At 41.3% G+C, this 25,008-nt stretch overlaps 1 protein-coding gene across 1 annotated transcript in view; it reads left to right on the forward strand.

Moving 5' to 3' along the window:
* dym (dymeclin) overlaps positions 1-25,008 on the forward strand; it is a 527,720-nt gene that overhangs the window by 75,549 nt on the left and 427,163 nt on the right. The window contains exon 7 of the mRNA XM_085966565.1: positions 15,739-15,881. Coding sequence (XP_085822691.1) covers positions 15,739-15,881 — 143 coding nt within the window. The remainder of the gene's footprint in view (positions 1-15,738; positions 15,882-25,008) is intronic.

The following is a 25,008-nucleotide window of genomic DNA, read 5'->3' on the forward strand; positions in this document are numbered from 1 at the left end:
GCTCTCTGTCTTGAATATACTCAACGACTGAGCCTCCACAGCCCTCTGGGGTAGAGAATTCCAAAGATTCACCAACCTCCTGAGTGAAGAAATTTCTCCTCACCTCAGTCCTAAAGGGCCAGCCCCTTATTCTGAGACTGTGACCCCTGGTTCTAGACTCCCCAGCCAGGGAAAACATCCTCCCTGCATCTACCCTGTCAAGTCCTGTAAGAATTTTGTATGTTTCAATGAGATCACTTCTCATTCTTCTAAACTCCAGAGAATATAGGCCCAGTCTACTCAATCTCTCCTCATAGGACAATCCCCCCCATCCCAGGAATCAGACTGGTTAACCTTTGTTGCACTCCCTCTATGGCAAGTATATCCTTCCTTAGGTAAGGAGACCAAAACTGTACACAATACTCCAGGTGTGGTCTCACCGGGGCCCTATATAATTGCAGTAAGACGTCTTTACTCTTATACTCAAATCCTCTTGTAATAAAGGCCAACACACCATTTGCTTTCCTAATTGCTTGCTGTACCTGCATGTTAGCTTCAAGTGAATCTTGTACAAGGACACCCAGGTCCCTCTGAACACCACCATTTCCCAATCTCTCACTATTTAAGAAATATTCTGCTTTTCTATTTTTCCTACCAAAGTGGATAGCTTCACTTTTCTCCACATTATATTCCATTTGCCATGTTCTTGCCCACTCATTTAGCTTGTCTCTATCCCCTTAAAGTCTCTTTGCATCCTCTTCACAACTTACATTCCCACCCAGCTTTGTATTATCAGTAAACTTGATGTATTACATTTGGTCCCCTCATCCAAATCATTGATTTCAATTGTGAATAGCTGAGGCCCAAGCACTGATCCTTGCGGTACCCCACTAGTTACAGCCTGCCAACCCGAAAATGGTCTGTTTATTCCTACTCTGTTTTCTGTCCGTTAGCCAATCCTCAATCCATGACGGTATATTTACCCCCAATCCCTTGAGCCCTAATTTTGTTTAATAACCTCTTGTGTGCCACCTTATCGAATGCCTTCTGAAAATCCAACTACACCTCTTCAGCTGGTTCCCCCTTATCTATTTTGCTTGTTACAACCTCAAGAAACTCTTAACAGATTCGTCAAACACAACTTCCCTTTCATAAATCTGGGTTTTTGTGCCTTAAAGGAATGTATATTTGTTGTCAATGATGTATTAATTCTTTAAATGCTAGTCATTGCTTCTCTACCATCATACCTTTTAATGTAGTTTCCCAATCTACCTTGTCAAATTCGCCCCTCATACCTACATAGTTTGCTTTGTTTAGATTTAAGACCCTAGTTTCAGATTTAACTAAATCACGTTCAAACTCAATATAAAATTCTATCATATTATGGTCACTGTTCCCTAAAGGCCCCTTTACGACAAGGTTATTAATTAACCCTTTCTCATTGCACAATACTAGATCTAAAATAGCCTGTTCCCTAATTGGTTCCTCAACATACTGACCTAGAAAACTATCTTGCATACATTCCATGAATTAATCCTCCACACTATTACTGCAAATTTGGGATGCCTGGTTTATATGTAGATTAAAGTCCCCTATGATTACTGTAGTACCCTTGTTACATGCACCTCTAATTTCCAGATTTATACTCTGCCCTACAGTACAACTACTGTTTAGGAGCCTATAAACAACTGTCACCAATGTTTTCTGCCCCTTGCTGTTTCTTAGATCCACCCAAACCGATTCTTCTACTTGATTTTCAGAGCTAAGATCCTTTCTCTCTATTGTCTTTATCCCATCCTTTAATATTAGGGCTACCCCTCTGCCTTTTCAATTTTGCCTATCTCTTTTAAAAGTTAAGTATTCTGGAATATTTATTTCCCAACCTTGGCCACTTTACAACTACATCTCTGTTATGGCTATTAGATCAAACCTGTTCATTTCTATCTGCGCGCTATTCATCTGTTTTGTTGCGAATGCTTCACACATTCAGATACACTGCCTTTAGCTTTGACTTATTTGTATTTTTCCCTGATGTCACATAGAATCATAGAGTTACAGCACAGAAGGAGGCCATTTCGGCCCGTCGCGTCTGCGCCGGCCAACAAAGAGCTATCCAGCCTAATCCCACTTCCCAGTTCTTGGTCCGTAGCCCTGCAGGTTAGAGCATCCCAAGTGCACATCCAAGTACTTTTTAAATGTGGTTAGGGTTCCTGCCTCTACCACCCTTTCAGGCAGTGAGTTCCAGACCCCCACAACCCTCTGGGTGAAGAAATTTCCACACTCATCCCCAAAAACCTTGCACCAATTACTTTAAATCTGTGCCCCCTGATTTTTGACCCCTCTGCTAAGGGAAATAGGTCCTTTCTATCCACTTTATCTATGCCCCTCTTAATTTTATACAGTTGAACAAGGTCTCCCCTCAGCCTCCTCTGTTCCAAGGAAAACAGTCCCAGTCTTTCCTCATAGCTAAGATTCTCTACTCCCGGCAACATCATTGTAAATCTCCTCTGTACCCTCTCTAGTGCAATCACATCTTTCCTGTAATGTGGTGACCAGAACTGCACGCAGTACTCTAGCTGAGGCCTAACTAATGTTTTATACAGTTGAAGCATAACCCCACTGCTCTTGTATTCTGTGCCATGGCTAATAAAAGCAAGCATTCCGTATGCCTTCTTAACCACCTTATCTACCTGGCCTGCTACCTTCAGGGATCTGTGGACATGCACTCCAAGGTCCCTTTGTTCCTCTACACTACTCGGTGTCCTACCATTTAATGTGTATTCCCTTTCCTTGTTAGCCCTCCCCAAATGCCTTACCTCACACTTCTCCGGATTGAATTCCATTTGCCACTGTTCTGCCCACCTGACCAATTTATTGATATCTTCCTGCAGTCTACAGCTTCCTTCTTCAGTATCAACAACACAGCCGATTTTAGTATCATCTGCAAACTTCTTAATCATACCCCCTATATTCAAGTCAAGATCATTGATATATACCACAAAAAGCAAGGGACCTAGTAGTACTGAGCCCTGCGGAATCCCACTGTAAACAGCCTTCCACTCACAAAAAACACCCATCAACCATTACCCTCTGCTTCCTGTCTCCGAGCCAGTTTTGAATCCAACTTGACAATTTACCTTGGATCCCATGGGCTTTTAACTTCGTGCACAGTCTGCCATGTGGAACCTTATCAAAAGCCTTGCTAAAGTCCATATACACTACATCAAATGCACTACCCTCATCTACCCTCCTTGTTACCTCCTCAAAAAATTGAATCAAGTTTGTCAGACACGACCTTCCCTTAACAAATCCGTGCTGACTATCCTTGATTAATCTGTGTCTTTCTAAATGAAGATTTATCCTGTCCTTCAGAATTCTTTCCAATAATTTTCCCACCACCGAGGTTAGGCTGACTGGCCTGTAATTACTCGGTCTATCCTTTCTCCCTTTTTAAACCAGGGTACCACATTAGCAGTCCTCCGGCACCACACCTGAAGCCAGAGAGGATTGAAAAATGATGGTCAGGGCCTCCAAGCACCAAAGTTAACATGCAGAGGCAGCAAGCAATTAGGAAGGCAATTAGTATGTTGGCCTTTATTGCAAGGAGTACAACAGTAAGGAAGTTTTGATGCAATTGTATAGGGCTTTGGTGAAGCCACACCTGGAGTATTCTGTACAGTTGTGATCTCCGTACCTAAGGAAGGATATACTTGTCTTACAGGGGGTGCAACAAAGGTTCACTAGATTGATTCCTGGAATGAGAGGGTTGTCCTATGAGGAGAGATTGTGTAGAATGGGCCTGTACACTCGAGTTTAGAAGAATGAGAGGTGATCTCATTGAAACATGTAATTTAGAGGGCTTGACAGGGTGGAGGCCGAGAGGTTGTTTCCCCTGGCTGGAGAGTCTAGAATAGGAGGCATAGGCTGCGATTTTGCTGGCGCTCAGCGGCGGGTCAGAGGTTAAAGTCCTATTGATTGACGGCAGGTCCCCAACCCGCCTCCAAACAGCCTTCCTCAGTGTCGGGACCCCTTTTTGCGAATGGACCCGACACCTAGCGGCGGGAAACGGATTAAAGGCAATTACCTGCCTATTAACAGGTACTTGTCAGTAGTGTTCAGCCTGTTTTTCGATTTTTCCACTTCTGGGTCGGGTTTCCTGACGTCCGGACACCACGGTAGGTATGTGTGGCGTGTTGTGAGTCTGGTGTAATGTTTGTGAATAGATGACAGCTGCAGAAGTGGTGTGAAGGATGCAATGTTGCACATGGTGAGTTTCAGAGCAAATAAAATGTTGGTTACTGCATTTTTAAAACATATACAGATTTATTTAGCTTACAAGTTTTTAAATCCAGATATATGTCCAGTGCCACCTCATTGGGAGAACCTCGCTCGCCAGTGACAGATCGCTTCTGTCATCTCACCTGCAGCTGCCATCTATTCCAGCATATATGGAGGGCGTCATTGGAGAGCCTGGGTGCAAGAGTTCACCTTTGTGCAGTGATTGTCAGTGTTTTCAGCACCTCAATGCTATCAAACACTGAGAAATCAACTGTCAAAATAAAATTGTGCATGGTCCCTTTAAGGAAACCAGCAGATGACGTGACATTAGACCCGCTTCCTGTTAATTGGCTGGGCTTAACAACGTCAATAAAGGGAAAATCACGTCTGTGGAGCGGAGGCAGCTGGGGGCGGGACCAGAACCCGGAAACCAGCTGACCCGCACCCATCCCGACACCGAACGCAAAATCGCGGCCATAGTCTCAGGATAAGGGGTTGGCCATTTAGGACTGAGATGAGGAGAAATTTCTTCACTGAGGGTGGTGAATGTTTGGAATTCTCTACCCCAGAGGGCTGTGGATGCTCAGTCATTGAGTATATTCAAGGCTGAGGTCAATAGATTTTTGGACCCTAAGGGAATCTAGGTATATAGGGATTGGATAGAAAAGTGGAGTTGAGGTCGAAGATCAGCCATGATTTTATTGAATGGCGGAGCAGACTCGAGGGGCCATATAGCCTACTCCTGCCCCTATTGCTTATGTTCTTATGAAATGACTTGAGTGTGATATTTGTGATCTAACTATATGTAGCTACATCCCTGCTCTCCTCACCCACCTCAGTTTCCCCCTTTTCCTGTAAGCTGTGCCTTGGGTGTAACTTATTTTATTGTAAAGTTGATTTTCAGATTTCAGGATCCACTAGTTTTTTTTTATTATGCAATTGTGCATTGCTGTTCTTGTCATCTAATCAATGCCTTTGTTACTGTCCACAGGAAAACATCTGTATCCATACATCCAGCACACAGATGTTTGCATTATAACTTTGGCAACTTTCATGTACACCAATTAAACTGACCTGTGGCAGTCAACAAGACCACATAGCCCATCTTGCACCAGCATCTTTCTCATCATTTCTACTTGTGATGAAGTCCCTGCAATTTTTAAGTAACAGGAGCCTGTATTTATTTTCATTGAATACTTTATGCAAGTTCCCACAAGAAGTAGTGATGACAGATGAATTTGATCATAAATCTGTAATTTAAAAATAATGAAACACACATGTAGCGGGAATGGAAAGATTCCATTTTGTTCATTTTTTTAAAACAAAATTCAGGATTTATTTAAAAACAAATTCCAAAGTGAATTATTTTAAATTTTCCATTGTTGTGCTCTGCTGCTGAAAATATTAGGCAATATCATAAGTTATTTGTGCACTGTATTAAATGTATATACTGAACCATAGAGACTAGTATGGTATTGAGTGTGATCTCTTGTCTTTGTTGAGTTAGTTATCTCAGGCCAGTGATTGAGGCATTACAATTGGCCTCAATGCTGTTGAGATAGGGAAGGGAAAATACAATTAGTGAGGGATTCCATTTCATGCTGCTATCTAGTGACTCCTATTAGTACATGTTTGTATTTGTTTGAGATTGGGCTTGGCTGTGATTCTGTACACTGTTGAATAACCTGCCAATATTTAGTGTTCAGGCTGATGCAATAAGATAGCCACCTGTGAAACCCTGATTTCAATTTAATTTAATTTGCTTCATTTTTTTTTCCCTTCGAGTTTCATGTCTCCTCTTCCTGCCCAGCTAACCCCTCTATCTTTCCACTCTGTCTATAGAATTCGCTGCTTTATGGCTTCTAGAGAGAGACTGACTCATGTGTAAACACAAGATTGTACTCAATCACCCAATTAAGAGTCTTGCTTCTGACTGAGCACATTTCTCAACAGGATTGCTATTTTTAGGGAGATGGAATTTTTTTTACCATTATGGGTGAAAATTGTATTTTGATTTTTTGTTCTTCATATAGAAACCCAACAAATACCACAAGAACATAAAGCATGGAATGAGAAAAGGCCATTTGGCATTTCAAACCTGCTCCCTCCCAGGTTATGTATAATATAGTCCATCATGGACCAAGCCCACCCACCTAATATCCCGAGGGGAGTTAGTTCTACGTAAATACTCTGATTTGCAAAGCTAGTTGAACAAAACTGCAAAAGATTCACTCTTCTCCCCTATTCTACTTTGTATTCCATAAATACCCTTCCTCCCCGTCCACAACCTGCTCCAGTGGTACAGGGATCAATTTGTCCCATGGAGTATTTATATGTTTGAGTTTCACTAATGAGACCAAACACTGTTAAATGCACAGCACCAAATGGAAAATTTTGAAGTTGGTGTTTAGTCCATCAGTCGGATTAAAAAAATTAAAAATCAATTCCTGCATGCATGAACTTGATCACGAGATTTATGCTCATATATAATTTTCAGGGTTAATTCTCTAGCCAACTGCTTCCAGTTACTGGTACTGCAACGTCAGACTTGTTACAAATCTGAACTCCTTAACCCCTGTACAGAGATGAAATGGAGTTCCAAAATTCTACAGTTATGCTAATGAGAATCCTGATTTTTACCAATGAGTTTGTAGTGACAGTACTGCTAGTTAGTGGATAGACTGCATCCTGTGTAGCAGAATATTTCAGTCGGAGGCACAAGCCAAATTAAAGAATTGCCACTAAGTAAAGATGGGAGATGTCGCATGTTAAGATAGTCACCAGATTCAAATAAAAATTATGGAAAACATGCTGAGGAATTTGCCATGGTGCAGTCTGGAGTTGATCTAATTCAGACTTGCCTCAATGGTGGCCTTTTTTGGAGGAAGACTCCTGTTGCTGAAATCAACCTAAATGTATGACCAATATCTGCCTCATGTATTTACAGCTAATCGCCAGCATAGCAGATTTAATTCAAGATGTCCAGAACTCTGATGAATCCTCTGAACTGTATAGAGACCCAACAATGGCAGTACTCTTCACATAAACAGACAAAGATAATAGCTGCTGGGGCATTATGGTGCCCACTACTGATTCAAAGTCCGCTGGATAACTTTGAAAAACATGGGAATATTTTATTAGCTCAGACACTACAAAGGCAATACAAATTTTTGAAGAAATTGATCATTTTCAGAAAATCAAACTAGAGTACAAAAGCCATGAGTTTTAAGGTTAACCTTCAAGTCTTCCATTGTGATCACAAATGCAGTTGATTTTGCCATTTACTTGGATGTCTCGTTTACAAAAATAAAACTGCGCTGAATCCAATTTAATCGGAGTCATCCCATCCGTGACACTTGGTATGCTGTTATTGAAATAGTTGACATAATTGCACTGTGATGCTTATTCACAAAACTTTTGCTCCGTGATGAAGCAACGAGAAAGAAACATGAAATCCTATGTAACTATTAACAGTAGAATTGTATATTGAAGTTTCTCAGTGAGAATCTGATTTTGTTGCGAAAATAATGAAAAGGCAGGAATCTGAAAATGCCCACAACCATAGGCAGTCAATATAGTTGTTATTGATGCTGTAATCGTATGAGTTTTGTTAAGTCTGGGCCCATTATCTGTGCACTATTGACTTGCTTGTTATACAATAAACAGGTCAATTTGGAAGGCAGTTTTTAGAGCTGTGTCCACCATACATTACAAATGGAAGTACGAATATTACACATCTACTGTGCCTTTTGAAATAGATGACGTGTTGCCTTGCTATCAGCACACATCCTTAAAGAATGATTTCTGTCGAACTTTTAAGGTGTTTGTGCGTTATGTACTGAGTTTTCTGAGTACCTTGCTGAACCCATCTCTGCAAACAGGGACTTCCAAGTTTATCAATTTTGGAAGGCAAAGCATCAACAGTGGCCTGAATCGACAGTTGTGTTTTTGCTATTTTTGCCCAAAGTGGCCGATAAATCCCCAGGGCCTGATGGTCTACATCCCAGGGTACTTAAGGAAGTGGCCCTAGAGATGGTAGATGCATTTCTGGTCATCTTCCAGAACTCGATAGACTCTGGAACAGTACCCATGGATTGGAGGGTAGCTATTGTTACCCCACTATTCAAAAAAGGTGGTAGAGAAAAAGCGGGGAATTATAGACCGGTAAGCCTGACATCGGTAGTGGGGAAAATGCTGGAGTCTATTATAAAAGATGTAATAGCAGAGCACTTGGAAAGCAGTGACAGGATCGGACAAAGTCAACATGGATTTATAAAAGGTAAATCATGCTTGACTAATCTACTGGAATTTTTTGAGGATGTAACTGGTAAAATAGATAAGGGAGAACCAGTGGATGTGGTGTATTTGGACTTTCAGAAGGCTTTCAATAAGGTCCCACAAGAGATTAGCGTGCACATGGGATTGGGGGCAAGGTATTGACTTGGATAGAGAACTGGTTGGCGGACAGAAAGCAAAGAGTTGGAATAAACGGGTCGTTTTCCGAGTGGCAGGCAGTGACTAGTGGGGTACCGCAAGGATCGGTCCTAGGACCTCAGCTGTTCACAATATATATTAATGATCTGGACGAGGGAATTAGATGTAATATCTCCAAATTTGCAGACGACACAAAGCTGGGTGGGAGGGTAAGCTGTGAGGAGGATGTCGTGAAACTCCAGTACGATTTGGACAGGTTGGGTGATTGGGCAGAAACATGGCAAATGCACTATAATGTGGATAAATGTGAGGTTATCCACTTTGGTGGCAAAAACAGGAAGGCAGATTATTATTTGAATGACAATAGATTGGGAGAAGGGGAAGTGCAAAGAGACCTGGGTGTTATTGTGCACCAGTCGCTGAAGGTAAGCATGCAGGTGCAGCAGGCGGTTAAGAAGGCAAATGGTATGTTGGCCTTCGTAGCAAGAGGGTTCGAGTACAAGAACAAGGATGTCTTGCTGCAGTTGTACAGGGCCTTGGTGAGACCACACCTTGAGTATTGTGTGCAGTTTTGGTCACCTTACCTGAGGAAGGACGTTCTTGCCATGGAGGGAGTGCAGCGAAGATTCACCAGGCTGATACCTGGGATGGCAGGAATGACGTACGAGGAGAGATTGTGTCGATTGGGCTTATACTCACGAGTTTAGAAGATTGAGAGGGGATCTCATCGAAACCTATAAAATTCTATCAGGTCTGGACAGACTAGATGCAGAAAGGATGTTTCTGATGGCCGGGGAGCCCAGAACCAGGGGTCATAGTCTAAGGATAAGGGGTAAGCCATTTAGGACAGAAATGAGGAGGAATTTCTTCACCCAGAGAGTGGTGAACCTGTGGAATTCTCTGCCACAGAGGGCGGTGGAGGCCAGTTCATTAAATATATTCAAGAAAGAGTTGGATATGTTTCTTGAGGCTAAAGGGATCAAGGGATATGGGGAGAAGGCAGGGACAGGGTACTGAATTTGGATGATCAGCCATGATCTCATTGAATGGCGGAGCAGGCTCGAAGGGCCGAATGGCCTACTCCTGCTCCTATTTTCTATGTTTCTATGTATTGAAAAGTTTTTCCTCGGCATAGACCAGTTGGGCTGAATGGCCTGTTTCTGTGCTGTAGCCTCAATGTAACTCTGAGATGAAAAATCTTCATCAGTCAGGAAGCGGGCAAGAGCCTGCACTGGTTGATTTCAACAATGTTCCATTTATGAATAGTGACTAGGGCCACTGATTTGCAGTGATTGAAAAAGACAAATTTGGTTTTTATTACATGACAGATTTCATGATTTTCCCATTTTTTGGGGGATCACCTACTCGATTTCATTCATTGTTCCATAATACAGGAAGCTGGTATCCTTGGCAATGAGTGCAGATTGTTCTGCCAATTTATTGTTTGATTCTTTTATTGTTTAACCATTTGAAATTAAGTGCTATGTCCATGACTGAAACGCTTGAAAGCTAGATTTCACACTGATTCTGATTTAATGAAATGAGAGCGCATTGAAAAAACACAACTTAATAAATTGCCACCCCACCCTGAGAAAACACTAATATTTTGGTCTGTACCATGTGAATGAAGGAACTTGACAGTTGCATGATTCAAGTATCATCCTATCACAGACCTTCCCTTTCTCTGACTCCATTCAAAGTGAGGATGACTTGTCAATTTAATTTATTAGATTAAAAAACATTACAACAGCAACGACAAACTACGCCTGGACACATCGCTTTACGGAGCGATTTCTCATTGCAGCACGCTACTTCCATGCGCCAAGGAAGGCCAGGCCGCTCTGGAGAGGCGTTTGGTGGGCTGGGGTGGCGGAGGGATAAGGATATACATTTCATACAACAGATGATATAGTCCCAACTGCTTGCAGGCGTCGGGATGTACCATCTAATGAATCTCCTCAGACAGCAGCAAAACAAAAGCCACGTAAATCCCCCTCTCTTTCTCCATCCCCCCCCCCCCCCCCCCCAGTCAACTCAGAGGATTCTCTAGGTTTTGTGTTGCCACCACAAAGAACACCTCTGGCAACAGCTTGTGTTGTTTCAAAGTGTGGCCGCCGCTGAGTCCCCGGGAACGGACTACCTGTGTCTCCGCAGAAAAAGTACTGATAGAATCCCGAGACAACGCTCGCCGGGTTCCAGGGCTCCGTATTTTAGCAAATGCCGATCCAATTTGGAGGTCACAGACGATTCTCTGTGAAGATTCACCAGGCCATTGTGTATTGGGCTCCTCCTCCCGCTCCAGCTCACTGAATTGCACTGCGGGGAGCTTACAGATCACTGTGCAGCCGTGCACCTTAAAGGGAGCAGTGGTGCCAATCTTAATCTATGATAGCGTTGCAATCTCAATCATGACTAATATGACAACAACATTACCATGGCTGTGAACCGAAGAGTTGTTCTTGTCTCATCCAAAAGACATAGGTGGTGCAACATTATCCTGAGGCTCTGTCCTCTGTGTGGATGTAAAATATCTCACGGCACTATTCAAGGAAGAGCAGTGAAGTTCTCCTGCTGTCCCAGCCAAAATGTATCCAACAATCAGCAACACAAAAAGCAGATTAACTAGTCAATCGTCTTATTGCTGTTTGCGGGACCTTTCTGTGCGCAAATTGGTTGCTGCGTTTGCTTATAAAACAATTGACTATACTTCCAAAGTATTTCATTGGCTGTAAATTGCTTTGGGACGTTGTGAGGTGCTATATAAATGCAAGTTTCTTTCCTTTAACCAACCTTCCTTTCTCTCCAGCTGACTAGCTGGGCATCAGAACTCTTGTGCTGCTGTACACCAGCACGGTTGTATGACATCGGAATTGGTTAGGGCTCAGCTGCAAAGAATATACACTTTTGACATAGGATGTCAACATTAATGAGTCAATTAACAGCACATAACATATGCTCCCATCTATCCATGGACTAATGCTGGTCCATTACCGGCAACCTTGCTAACCCTTTCAGTCTGCTGCTTGATAAGCCCAGTAGGCACTGGTTAAACAGACCTGCTTTGATAAGTTGTGTTCAACAAAATGGAAGCATCTGGAAGGATGTTCAGCAATTACTGTGTTGATCATCAGCTTAAGGTTGTGAGGTACAGCAGCAAGACTTACTTTGCAAGCTGCAGTGGATCAACATAGTATAGAACAGAAGCACTTGGCATCGTCTTATTTTTGACCACATCAGTCATGTGGAATTAATTCATTGAAAGGAAAGGTAACTAGATCAACAGTAAGACGGCTTCAGAACTGACAAAAAAATATATCACCCTGCCCTAACTCCTCCAAATAAAAGGCATGAGCTATTACTTGAATTATTTTTAGGACTGATCATTCTGAATTTTAGATATTTCCAGCTATGAAATTTCCACAGTTTGATGAATGAGTAGGATGAACTTGAGAAGCATGAGCTAATATGGTCCCCTCTTATGTTTATCATTGTTTGCCATAGCAACAGAAAATGGTCACTATATAGGTATTTACAGATGTTAATGTGATGTTTCACATTTGAACTAAAACCGCTTATTCTATTAAAACCTAGGTTTTCCATGGCTGCATTTGTTGATTTGTTGGGTGATCTGTAAATAATTCTATAGCTACCATAATATGCAGACTAAAAGTTCAAAGACATTTGATAAGCAGTTTGGTGTCAAAAAAACAAGCTCTTCTATTCTGGGTCCAACATTTTCAAAGAAAAAATGTATTTAAAATAAATTTTCTAATGTGGCAAACCATGTTTTCCCCACTCACTCCCTTCCCTCTCCTGTGGGTCTTCCTGCAGCGCAAACTATTTGACAAACAAGCAGCTCTAACACCTTCCCCTCTCTTAATGGGACCTTTTGGAGGTTTGAAGGAATGGCCTTGCCAGAGTGCTTGATTAATTCCCCCTCCCCCCCCACTAATAGGGCGGTATGCTTTCTTGCACTCAATACCTGCTTCCTGACAGAATAGTCAAGATTGGGATCTTTCCACATAGGGACATGTGATTGTGAATTTGTGTCCCACCTTTCCTCTGTGTACTGTGTTGATGCAAAGAAAACCTAAAAGCAGTGTAATAGGACAGTTTCTGATTAGCTGGTTATGGGTTTATTTATTAGCCTCCAAAGCAAGAAAATGTTAGGGTGCATTTACGTACAATTAGATGTTCTAAGCATTCCTCAATCAATAAAGATCTTGGAAAAGTTAAGGTCAAGTGTTCACAGATTTATTAAGCATATACACATATATTTAATATAGTATTTGTAATCACACCTAATGATTGTGGATTCAAACGTGTTACAGTTCTGAACTCAGTTTCAGGATGATCAAAGCCTTTGCACCCAAATTTTCTTTACAATTTGCTACTTGCACCTTTCTCTTGCATAACCATTGGCATGTCTCTACATTACACAGTTATACCAAAAATTAAAAACCACTCCATATAAGGAGAAACTAATAAGGACCTGTTCAATCATGTGAATCAGTTAACCACAAGTTTGTCTTTGATTCTGTATCGTTCAGCACTGACCATACTACAGTACATGGTCCTCCCACCCCACATAAACTTTAATTAAAAAGATAATGTTTTTACAAGTTTTTATTCTGCAGGGCTAATTGGCATCCTTGCAACCACTTCTCAGTGATTACAGGTCCTCAAGCTTGGGAATCATTACGCACTGGCATGCCTTCGTTTAGCTTATGCCATTAAAGCACATTCTCTATCAGGTGATTACTTCACACAAGTACATTAAAACTACTGGTGCTGTAAGGGTCAGTTCTCTGTTTAAAAGTTCATAGAATTTTGGAATTGCTATGTAGCTGTACAATTGTAACATCAATTAGTTATGTTAAGACATTACAATTTAACAATCATACCTCCTTAAACAAAGGTTAAAAGTCAACATTACAACAATATCAAATCACTTTGAGTCAGCAGTAGAATTCTGCTTTAACCCTTTTCTTGCAAGAAGGACAATAAATCTTTGACTAAAGACCATGAGTCGCAATGTGCTGTCCACTAAAGATCATGGTGGGCTAGCATCATGTATACAAGAAGTCATCATGGGAGTAACACAGCACATTGGTAGGTTTCCTATGCAGCAGGTTCCTGATCGCAATCATAGCATTTTGCGGGGAGCAACGTGGAGGCTGCTTACTTTTTCACAAGGAGGGTGGAAAAAATTATGTGTGCAAGAGGGAGAGCGAGCGAACGAGAGCCATTCATCCCAGACTGTATTTACCCAACTCTGAGCAGCTAGTTATAGAGTGGCATTTCCAGAAGCCTGGGGCCAAGTTGCTTTACCATTGAAAAGAATAATAAAATACTTTATCAAAAAAGATCAACACTTTGGATATTTATCAACTATTGCTCACTTATGACATGTCTGGTATCAAACAGCACCTGTACTCCCTAAAAATGGACGCTCAAGGTGAATGTGTACTGCTGAATGTTGTTCAGACGGTTGCAGTCACTGAAAACATTTAATTTATACGAAGTCAGAAAATGTGCTGTTTTATAAGGACAGGAATATTAAACAATGCTAAAATGTGGCTTTATGTTACAAGGTATAATTACTCTGCATCCTTGAAGTTAATGTTTGAGGAGGTTACAGGCCAGAACATAGAAACATAGAAGATAGGAGCAGGAGTAGGCCATTCGGCCCCTTGAGCCTGCTCCACCATTCAATGCGATCATGGCTGATCATCCAAACTCAGTACCCTGCCCCTGCTTTCTCCCTATATCCCTTGATCCCTTTAGCCTTAAGAAATATATCTAACTCCTTCTTGAATATATTTAATGAATTGGCCTCAACTGTCTTCTGTGGTAGAGAATTCCACAGGTTCACCACTCTAGGTGAAAAAATTCCTCCTCATTTCAGTCCTAAATGGCTTACCCCTTATCCTTAGACTGTGACCCCTGGTTCTGGACTCCCCGCCATCGGGAACAGCCTTCCTGCATCTAGACTGTCTAGTCCTGTTAGAATTTTATAAGTTTCAATGAGATACCCTCTCATTCTTCTAAACTCTAGTGAATATAAGCCTAATCGACCCAATCTCTCCTCATACGTCATTCCTGCCATCCCAGGTATCCGTCTGATCAACATTGGATTCTTTTGTTGGAAAGTCAATTAAGAAGCTGCAGACATACTAGCCTAAGTATCACTTAAGTGTGATACAGAAATTTGCATTATACAGTGTGTGTGATGTCTGGAGTGTTGACATACTGGCCAAGAGTTTCCGCTTTGGACACAGCTGCCGATTTTGGTGCGAATTTTGCTCAAAATTGCGATAGCTTTGCAAAGTGAATTGTTTGCTCAAATTCATTTGCATATCACCGATTGTAAAATCTTCAATGAACCAGCGCAATTGGGCAGTGTTTTAGTATGTCAATTTTTTTTAAAAATGTGCATTAAAAATATTCCTTGATATATTTAAGAGTGGTAACATGGTGCAGTTTTATTCACCCAGCTGAAAAGGGGTTATCACAAAAAAAAATAAGCATTTTGAATCAGAGTGCCTAGTCCACCACCTGGGAACAACACAATTTTAAATAACTGAAAATTACTTTTTTTTAAAACTATACAAAACCATTTACTAGTTACATTGGTGTACAATAGTCAGTTTCTTAGTAAATTAAAGATATTTATAAGTTTTTAAAAAGGTGCCTATTTGTGCCTTTAAAAAAAAACTTAATTTTAAGGGCCTCCTCGAAGGCCCACAAACGGGTGCAATTAGTGGAAACACGCCATGGTGATGAATTCAATCTGGGGCATGGCCAGTTTTGCCTGCGTTGCCGGCTTCCAGCATGGTATTATTTAAACTAATGCAAGAGATTGCAGAAACTCGATTTGTGCTGGATGTAATTTGCACTAGAAATTCCGTGATCTTTTGTGCTGATTTTGGGCGAATGGCGCTGGAACCTAGCGGAAACTCTAGGCCACTATTTTTAATGTTTTAATAGATCGGAATTATCAGTGATAGATAAATTGAGCTTTTCTTTTTTTTCTTCTTTTCACAGCCTTCAGTATACTAGCAGAATTGTAAAAACATTACTTTACAACTTCATTAGGCAAGAGAAATGTCCACCTCCAGGAACTCAGGTTTTTGAGCAGACCCCTGAGGGAAGTGGATTGCTATATGGCTTGGCATCTGGTGTGGCATGTAAGTACATTATGTTTGATTGTAGGAGTTAGAAGTACATATTTACTTTCTGTTGTTCCTCAGTTGTCATGCACCTCCTCCTCCTGAGGGTTGGATATAGCTTCTTAAGTGTTTTTCATCCTCTGGTACCTTTCTCAATTGCCCATTCTTTGTACGTGAACCTAGATAGTGAGAGTTAGTAAGTTATTTGATCAGGATGTCGCAATTAAACCCAATTCTGTTCTCATTTGACATTCACTTGCGTACACTTTGTAACGAGTTACTGGATAATAAGGAGTGGGAACTCTGGCTGACATTCCTCTCCTTATGCAGGAGTGTTGAGTGTAGCATCCCCACTGCTATCTGGCTGAGATCAGCTAATTTAGCATGTCTCACAAAGCCAGGTTTCTCTATTATACTTCATCAGTTGTACAAAAATTCAACATTTCAGTAAATCCTTTGAAGCTACGAAATAAAACTAATTTACAATTTTACAGTTTAAAAATGCTTTGAACAACAATATTGTTTGTGGGTTATTGCATTTGAATCAAATGTGTACTGTGAAACTATTTGCAATTTCTTTGGTAATCTGATACAGGGATATTTGAGAGTGAAGACCATCACTAACACTTTCATTGTAGAGTTCCATATTATATATGATTATTAAACTTTAACATGAGGTACAGTGGAACCGTATTGGTACAATTTTGCAAATTATGAAAAAAATCCATGTATTTCTATAAAGCTGAAAGCAATAAAAATCAAGGCTGGTCTGATGCATAACAACCTTTATTTGCTTAAATTTTATACAGCATCTTACAAGGGTGAATACAGTATAATATCTTAAAATTGACAACATCTTAAAAAGCTGAATGCAGTATTCTATATGTATTCTGTAGACCACCAAATAGTGGGAAAGATATGGAGGAGCAAATTTGCAGAGAAATTAGAGAGGGGTAAGAGGAGTTCAGGAGAACTTGATTAGTATGTTTCCAGCCTGATGAGGGAGGAGGCATTGCTGGATCTGGTTCTGGGGAATGAGGTAGGGCAAGTGTCAGTAGGTGAACATTTAAGTAGGTGAACATTTAGGGAACAGTGATCATAGTATTATAAGGTTTAGGTTAGCTATGGAAAAGGACACGGCACAATCTAGAGTGAGAATGTTTAACTGGGGGAAGGCCAATTTCAGTGGGATGAGAACGGATCTGGTCCGGGTAAACTGGAATCAAAGATTGGCAGGCAAAACTGTAGTGGAACCTTTAAAGAGGAAATAGTTCGGGTACAGTCAAGCTACATTCCCACGAGGGGCAAAGATAGGGCAACTAAAGTCAGAGCTCCCTGGATGACGAAACAGATAGCCAGTATGACGAAGCAGAAAAAGAGTGCCTATGACTGATGTCAGATTGCAAATAAATCTGAGAAATCAGGCTATATATAGAAAGGTCAGAGGAGAAGTGAAAAAGAAAATAAGAGGGGCAAAGAGGAGGGTATGAGAATAGAATGGCAGCCAACATAAAATGTAATCCAAAAGTCTTCTATAGGCATATAAATAGTAAAAGGGTAGTAAGAGGAGGGGTGGGGCTGATTAGGGACCAAAAAAGAGACCTATGCATGGAGGCAGAGGGTATGGCTGAGGTACTAAACGAATACTTTGCATCTGCCTTCACCAAGGAAGAGGATGCTGCCATAGACATAGTGAAGGAGGAGGTAGTGGAGACACTTAATAGTATAAAATTTGATAGAGTTATTAGAAAGGCTGGCTGTACTTAAAGTAATCACCAGGAGCGGATGGGATACATCCTAAGATGCTAAGGGAATTGAGGGCGGAAATTGCGGAGGTATTGGCCATAATATTCCAATCCTCCATAGATACGGTGGTAGTGCCAGAGGACTGGAGAATTGCAAATGTTGCACCCATGTTCAAAAAAGGGTGCAAAGATAAACCCAGCAACTACAGGCCAGTCAGTTTAACCTCGGTGGTGGGGAAGCTTTTAGAAACGGTAATCAGGGACAAAATTAACAGTCACTTGGATAGATGTGGATTAATTAAGGAAAGCCGGCACGGATTTGTTAAAGGCAAATCGTGTTTAACCAACTTGATCGAGTTTTTTGATGAGGTAACGGAGAGGGTTGATGAGGGCAATGCGGTTGACGAAGTGTACATGGATTTCCAAAAAGCGTTCGACAAAGTGCCACATAATAGGCTTGCCAGCAAAGTTGAAGCCCATGGAATAAAAGGGACAGTTACAGCATGGATACAAAATTGGATAAGTGACAGGAAACAGAGAGTAGCGGTGAACGGTTGTTTTTCAGACTGGAGGAAGGTATACAGTGGTGTTCCCCAGGGGTTGGTACTCGGACCACTGCTTTTCTTGATATATATATTAACTTGGACGTGGGTGTACAGGGCACAATTTCAAAATTTGCAGATGACACTAAACTTGAAAGTATACTGAACAGTGAGGAGGAGAGTGATAGACTTCAGGAAGACATAGACAGGCTGTTGAAATGGGCGGACACGTGGCAGATGAAATTTAATGCAGAAAAGTGTGAAGTGAAACATTTTGGTAGAAAGAATGAGGAAAGGACATATAAACTAAATGGTACAATCCTGAAGAGGGTGCATGAACAGAGAGATCTGGGAGTATGTGTGCACAAGTCGTTGAAGATGGCAGGGCAAGTTGAGAAAGCAGTTAAAAAGGCTTACGGGATCCTGGGCTTCATGAACAGAGGTATAGAGCACAAAAGTGTGGAAATTATGATGAACCTGTATAAAACACTGGTTCAGCCCCAACTGGAGTACTGTGTCCAATTCTGGGCACCGCACTTTAGGAAGGATATGAAGGCCTTCGAGAGTGTGCAGAAAAGATTTATGAGAATGATTCCAGGAATGAGGAACTTCAATTACGTTGATAGACTGGAGGAGCTTGGGTTGTTCTCCTTGGAGCAGAGAAGATTGAGAGGAGATTTGATAGAGGTGTTCAAAATCATGAGGGGTCTGGACAGAGTAGATAGAGAGAAACTGTTTCCATTGGCAGAAAGGTCGAGAACCAGAGGACACAGATTTAAGGTGATTGGCAGAAGAACCAAAGGTGATGTAAGAAAAAACTTTTTACACAGTGAGTGGTTAAGATCTGGAATGCACTGCCTGAAAGGGTGGTGGAGGCAGACTCGATCACGACTTTCAAAAGGGAGTTGGTTAAGTATTCAAAGGAAATAAATTTTCAAGGCTACGGGGGAAAGAACGGGAGAGTGGGATGAACTGAAGTGCTTTTGCAGAGAGTCGGGACTGGCCAAATGGCCGCCTTCCGTGCTGTAACCATTCTATGATTCTATAATGGCCCAGGTTTTGTTCAAGTGGGGCATCTCATGGTGTGCCCCGTTAGTTAGACTTGTTTGTGCACATTTAGATTTTAAAATGTTTTGCCCACAAAGTTGCTGGAAGTGCAAGCTGATAATGGTGCGACGAGGGCAACAAGGCATCTGGGACCTGGGTGAACCACGGTACAAACAGTGAGATTAATAAATTGAGAGGGAAAAAAAAGGAAGGGTGAATTAGAGTGGGTGAATTCAATGTCAAATCTGGTACAGAAAGAGAGATGGAAAGATTTGATTGAGAGAGAGAGGAAAAGGAAAAGTAATAAAAGAAATTTAAATTTTTTAAAAATGTGCCATTTAAAAAATCTGCAACAATTCACACCCCTTAAGGAATTAGATTCTACACTTTTAATTGTTCACTTTCTGGGCAAGAGAAATTGATTGACAGTCATTAACAATTATCACAGAGTTAAAAGGGTACTTGCACTGTTAATTACTGGACTTAACTTTCTGTGGTGAGTTTAATGGGCTATTAATGTGTAAATGCAGCAACTTCATGAAAACCATGGGAGGTTAAAGGTGAGATGCAAAGCTAACGGAGCGGCACAAATTGGCCAGCAAGTTGTGGTGCACTGGGTATCCCTTACCACGAGTTGCTGGCTGATTTGTACTTTAATAACATCGTGAGTCGTTCACACGCCATTGTATTTTCATCAAAATCCGGGCTAATTTTTTAAGTAAAAAAATGTTCACATCTCTTTTTATGCTGCAATTAATTCCATGATTTTCTTTTTTGGTGGCGCTCGGACTTCTTCAACCTGCATTTTTCTTTTCAGTGCATAAAATGAATCAAACATTGCACTCTTCACCTAAGCAGTGCTTCATCAACATCGGCCATCTTACTTTCATGCTTCCGCTTCATTTTTCTCCCAGTCTTTCAAGGCGTCCGCTTTTCTATTTAGAAAACTGAGATTTAGAAATGTCATATTTCTGTGCGACTAACTTTTGAATCTTCATTTCCTTCAAACTGGTCAAAGCACCCGCTTGCTCATGCAGTGACACGTCACGGCACTTTTTTTGTCGAGCCATCTGGGAATTCAACTTCCATTCCTCCCTCACCCATACAACACTAAAAGATAGGTGGAAACCAGGTCAAGCTGATTCTTGGGCATGTTGACCACTAAACCAAATCAAATTGAGAGATGAAAGCCCCTGGTTCAAAAATGACAAGTCTTGTTAATATGGGATTTCTGCGTGCCACACTGGCGTATAAGCAAGAATTACACTTAATGAAATTGCAATAAAACAAACTTTTCACAATTGGATGTATAGGGTAAAAAAGAGACTTTAGAAATGATTGCATTAAAACAGGAATTGCAATTAAGTGAGTTGCAAATAAATGGGTACGACTATTATATTAAAACTATCCAGGAGCAGGAGGAAGGCCCAAGGACATCTCGATCCAGATGTCACTTAGCAAAGTATTTTATATCTGACTGCTTTGTTAAAATGATGGAGCATTTAAAGGGACATTATCCTTTTTGATTACTTTTTCTACCTATGCATGAGCTTTTAGTGATTTATGTATATCGACAACTAAATTAATTTTCTTCTCCACAGCTCTTAGTCTCTCTCTATTAAGAAAATATTTAATTTGTCGTTCTTGGATCCAAAGTGGATGGCCTCACACTTCCCCACGTTGAATTCCATCTACTATAGTTTTGCCCACTCACTTAATCTGTCTATGGCCCTTTGTAACATACTACTCCCATCCACACAACTTGCTGTGCCACACAACTTTTCTGCAAACTTGTATATGCAACTCTCTATTTCTTCATCTAAGTCATTGATCTATATAGTGAATAGCTGAGGCCCCAGTACAGATCCCTGGGGAGCACCATTTGTCATATCCTGCCAAATAGAGAACTAATCCTTTGTCCCTTCCTATCTACCAACCAACAACTGATCCATGTCACAAAGTTGCCTCCAATTCTGTGTGCTTTAATTTTGCTAATTATGTGCAGAATCTTATCAAATGCCTTCTGGAGCTCCATGTAGAGAACATCCTTCGGCACTCCCCTATCCACCATGCTAGTGACTTCCTCAAAAGATTCAACCTACCCGTCACAAATCCATGCTGACTCTCTTTGACCAACTGATACTTCTCCAAGTGCTCAGTCACCCAGTCTGAGTTTCCAGTACCTTCCCCATATTAAACTGACAGGTCTGTAGTTACCTGGTTCTTCCCTCCTTCCCTTCTTAAATAATGGAGTGACATTTGCAATTTTCCAATCCAAGGGCACAATTCCTGAATCTAGAGAGCTTTGGAAAATGACTAATGCAGCTGCAATTTTCTCATGTATTTTCTCCATTACGATTTTTACTTGTATGAAATCCACAGAGTTCCTCCCTACGACTTAGTTTAGGTTTCCTTGTACTGCTGATATTTTGTCCTCTTCCTCTACTATGAAAACGGATACAAAGTATTCATTTAACAAGTCTGCCATTTCCTTATTGTACATTATAGTCTCGCCTGCATCTGATTTCAAGCCCAGTTTACTATGATCAATTTATTTCTTATCCCTTCGAAGTTTGCCTTACTTAAATTTAAAACCTTGGTTTATGACTCCCCCTTCTCCCTCACGAGCCTAATATCAAATTCAATTAGATTATGGTCACTATTTGCAAGATGCTCCCATATCGACAGATTGTTTACTAATTCTGGTTCCTTACTTAACACTAAATCCAGTTGGTTCTAAACACGTTCTAGAAAACAGTCCTGAATACGTTCTAGAAATTCATCGTCTTTACTACTTCAGCTGTTCTGCTTCTCTGTGTGAAAATTGAAATGTCCCATTATAACCACTTTGTTTTTGCTTGTTATTAACTGCAACTTGGTATATGTGTGAATTATGTATGCATATATAATATGCAAATTAGATAATTTGACACTTGTACCCATTTTATTGAAAAGCACTGGATTTGTGGAAAGGTGTTAAGTTGCAGTTTGTATATTAAGTTTGAAGGGCTTTTAGGGAAGTAAAACAATCAAGTCAGTAATTCTGAAGTGGAAATTATGATGTGTCAATCATTTATTTAAGAATCAGTTTTTTTTTTAATGGGGTGGGTGTCTGGATTAACATCATGGCTGCCATCTGCACTTCTCCTCCTTCTCCGCCCCCGCCCACCCCCCAAAACAAAATGAAATATGTTGGACTGGTCCAAATAGCATTTCAACCTGAATTGCAATTTTATGTTGCGGATTCCTTCTGCCCCCCCGTCCAAAAAAAAATTAACTACTTCCTGAAAATGCTCTGCTTGTTAGTGTACTAGTTAAATGTAATTATACCAGATTGGTCTTAAACAGCTTTACTTTCCTGCCTGCATGCAGGGAATGTCTCTGGTGGTAAAACATACCATATATGGCAGTGAAAGATTGAAAAGGGTGATCTTAAAGTTAAGGTATTTCTTTGGTTAGTAAATAATGGTGAGGCTTGTTAGTACCTGAATAAGTACGTCTGGGGAACATAAATACAAGAATCCTCTTCTTTCCACCCCACACCCCCCCAATACAATAATTACTTGTCTTTAGTGCGCCTTTAACTTAATGAAACATACCGAAGTGCTTCACAGAATGTGAACATAATCAGATACTGGGAAATAGTGTGATTAAGAAGGAATAGTAGACTCTGGTTGCAGTCACAAAAAATGTCATTAGTGACTTTGACCAGGACAGAGTGGGATTGAAGGGAGTAAAAGAGGGAGTGACTGAAGAGATGGGCACAAAGCTGCATGGTGAAAACAAATTTGGGGGGGGGGGTGGGGTAAGAGAGCGTGAGGGGAGAGCTGTTAATTATGTTGGCAAGCACTGGATTGAGGAAGGGGTATTGTGTGATGAGTTAATTTAGGAGAGGGTCAGGGGCACAGGATGCTGGGTTTGATGGAGGTGATGAGGTTGGTGAGCGCCTTGAGTGATGTGAGTAGAAGCTGCAGGGTGATAGAGTTGGGTAATGGTTTTGGGGGAGCCTGGGTAGGAGGCAGCTTAGCAGATGGTCTCTGTCTTTGAGACAAGGAAATAAATAAGCTCCTTACATTTAGTGTATCAAATCAAGATGGAGAAGGAGAGGATTGGAGAAGACGGATGCTAAAGGAAATGAGGAAGTGATCAGAGATAGTGTTGTGGAGGTGGAAAGGAATCTTGAGATGATATTGAGGGGGTGGGAATCTATGTGCATGGGCATATATGTTTTTGAGGGATTGAGAACAGGGATGAGAGAAAAGAGAGGAGGTGAAGGTTGAATTAATCAAGGATTAGTTGTTGCTCAGTGCAGAGTACAGTACAGTATCTACATCGCTCTGCCTACTTCAAGCCGCTCTACAATCACTCTCCGCTCCAGGAAGAAAGTATTCTGCAGCTATTTTTCCAACATCCCCTCAAACTTCCAAGTTTCTCTCTTCTCTGGATCTCTAGCCACATTGACATGTTTGCTGCACTGGAGGGAGGAGGAAAATTTGGCTAGGAAGTTGTCTTTTAAATGGGTGATAGAGGAGATGGACATTAAAGGAGAAGTTAGAGGTGGTTGAAGATGAGATGCTCAAAGGAAGAAGGTTCCAGAGGAATGCTTCACAGGAGTGTTATGAGTCAAAAAATTGACACTGAGCCACACAGAAACCCCACAGTGCAGATAGAGGCCATTTCGGCCCATCGAGCCTGCACCGACACATATCCCACCCGACCCCCGCAACCCCACGCATTTAATCCCCCTAACACTAAGGGTCAATTTATCATAGCCAATCATCCTAACCTGCACATCTTTGGACTGTGGGAGGAAACCGGAGCACCCGGAGGAAACCCACGCAAACACGGGGAGAATGTGCAAACTCCACACAGACAGTCACCCGAGGCCGGATTCGAACCCGGGTCCCTGGCGCTGTGAGGCAACAGTGCTAACCACTATGCCACCGTGCATGAGATATTAGGACAGATGACCAAAAGCTTGGTCAAAGAGATAGGTTATAAGGAGTGTCTTAGAGAGGTTTAGGGAGGGAATTCTAGAGCTTGGGGCCTAGACAGCTGAAAGTACGGCTACCACTGGTGGAACGATTAAAATCGAGGATGCACAAGAGGCAAGAATTGGAGGAACGCAGAGATCTCGGAAGGTTGTAGAGCTGTAGGAGGTTAGAGATAGGGAAAGAATTGGCACTGTTCCAGATCCATATTTAACCATGTTCAATTTAATTATCATATGTTCAACAAAAGTGTCAGCTGTGGATCAGTTGCTAGCACTCTTGCTTCTGAGTCAGAAGGTTGCGGGTTCAAGTCCCACTCCAGAGACTTGAGCACAAAAAAAAACCTAGGCTGACACTCCAGTGCAGTACTGAGGGAACGCTGCACTGTCGGAGGTGCCGTCTTTCAGATGAGACGTTAAGCCGAGGCCCTGTCTGCTCTCTCAGGCGGAGGTAAAAGATCCCATGGCACTATTTCAAAGAAGAACAGAGGAATTGTCTCCAGTGTCCTGGCCAATATTTATTCCTCAATAAACGTCACTAAAAACAGATTATCTGGTCATTATCACATTGCTGAGTGCAAATTGGCTGCCGCGTTTCCTTCATTACAACAGTGACTACATTTCAAAAGTACTTACTTGGCTGTAAAACACTTTTTATGACGTCCTGAGGTCATGGAAAGTGCTATATAAATGGCAAGCAGGACTTAAGTTTAATGTCTCATCCGAATGATGGCACTTCCGACCCTGCAGCACTCTCAAAACTGTACTGTAGTATGAGCTTAGGTTATGTCCTCGAGTCTCTGGAGTGTAGAAAGTTTTAC

Source organism: Somniosus microcephalus, chromosome 2 (assembly GCF_052327205.1).
Source record: "Somniosus microcephalus isolate GS21.2 chromosome 2, FLI_Smic_1.0, whole genome shotgun sequence".
Lineage (NCBI taxonomy): Eukaryota > Metazoa > Chordata > Chondrichthyes > Squaliformes > Somniosidae > Somniosus > Somniosus microcephalus.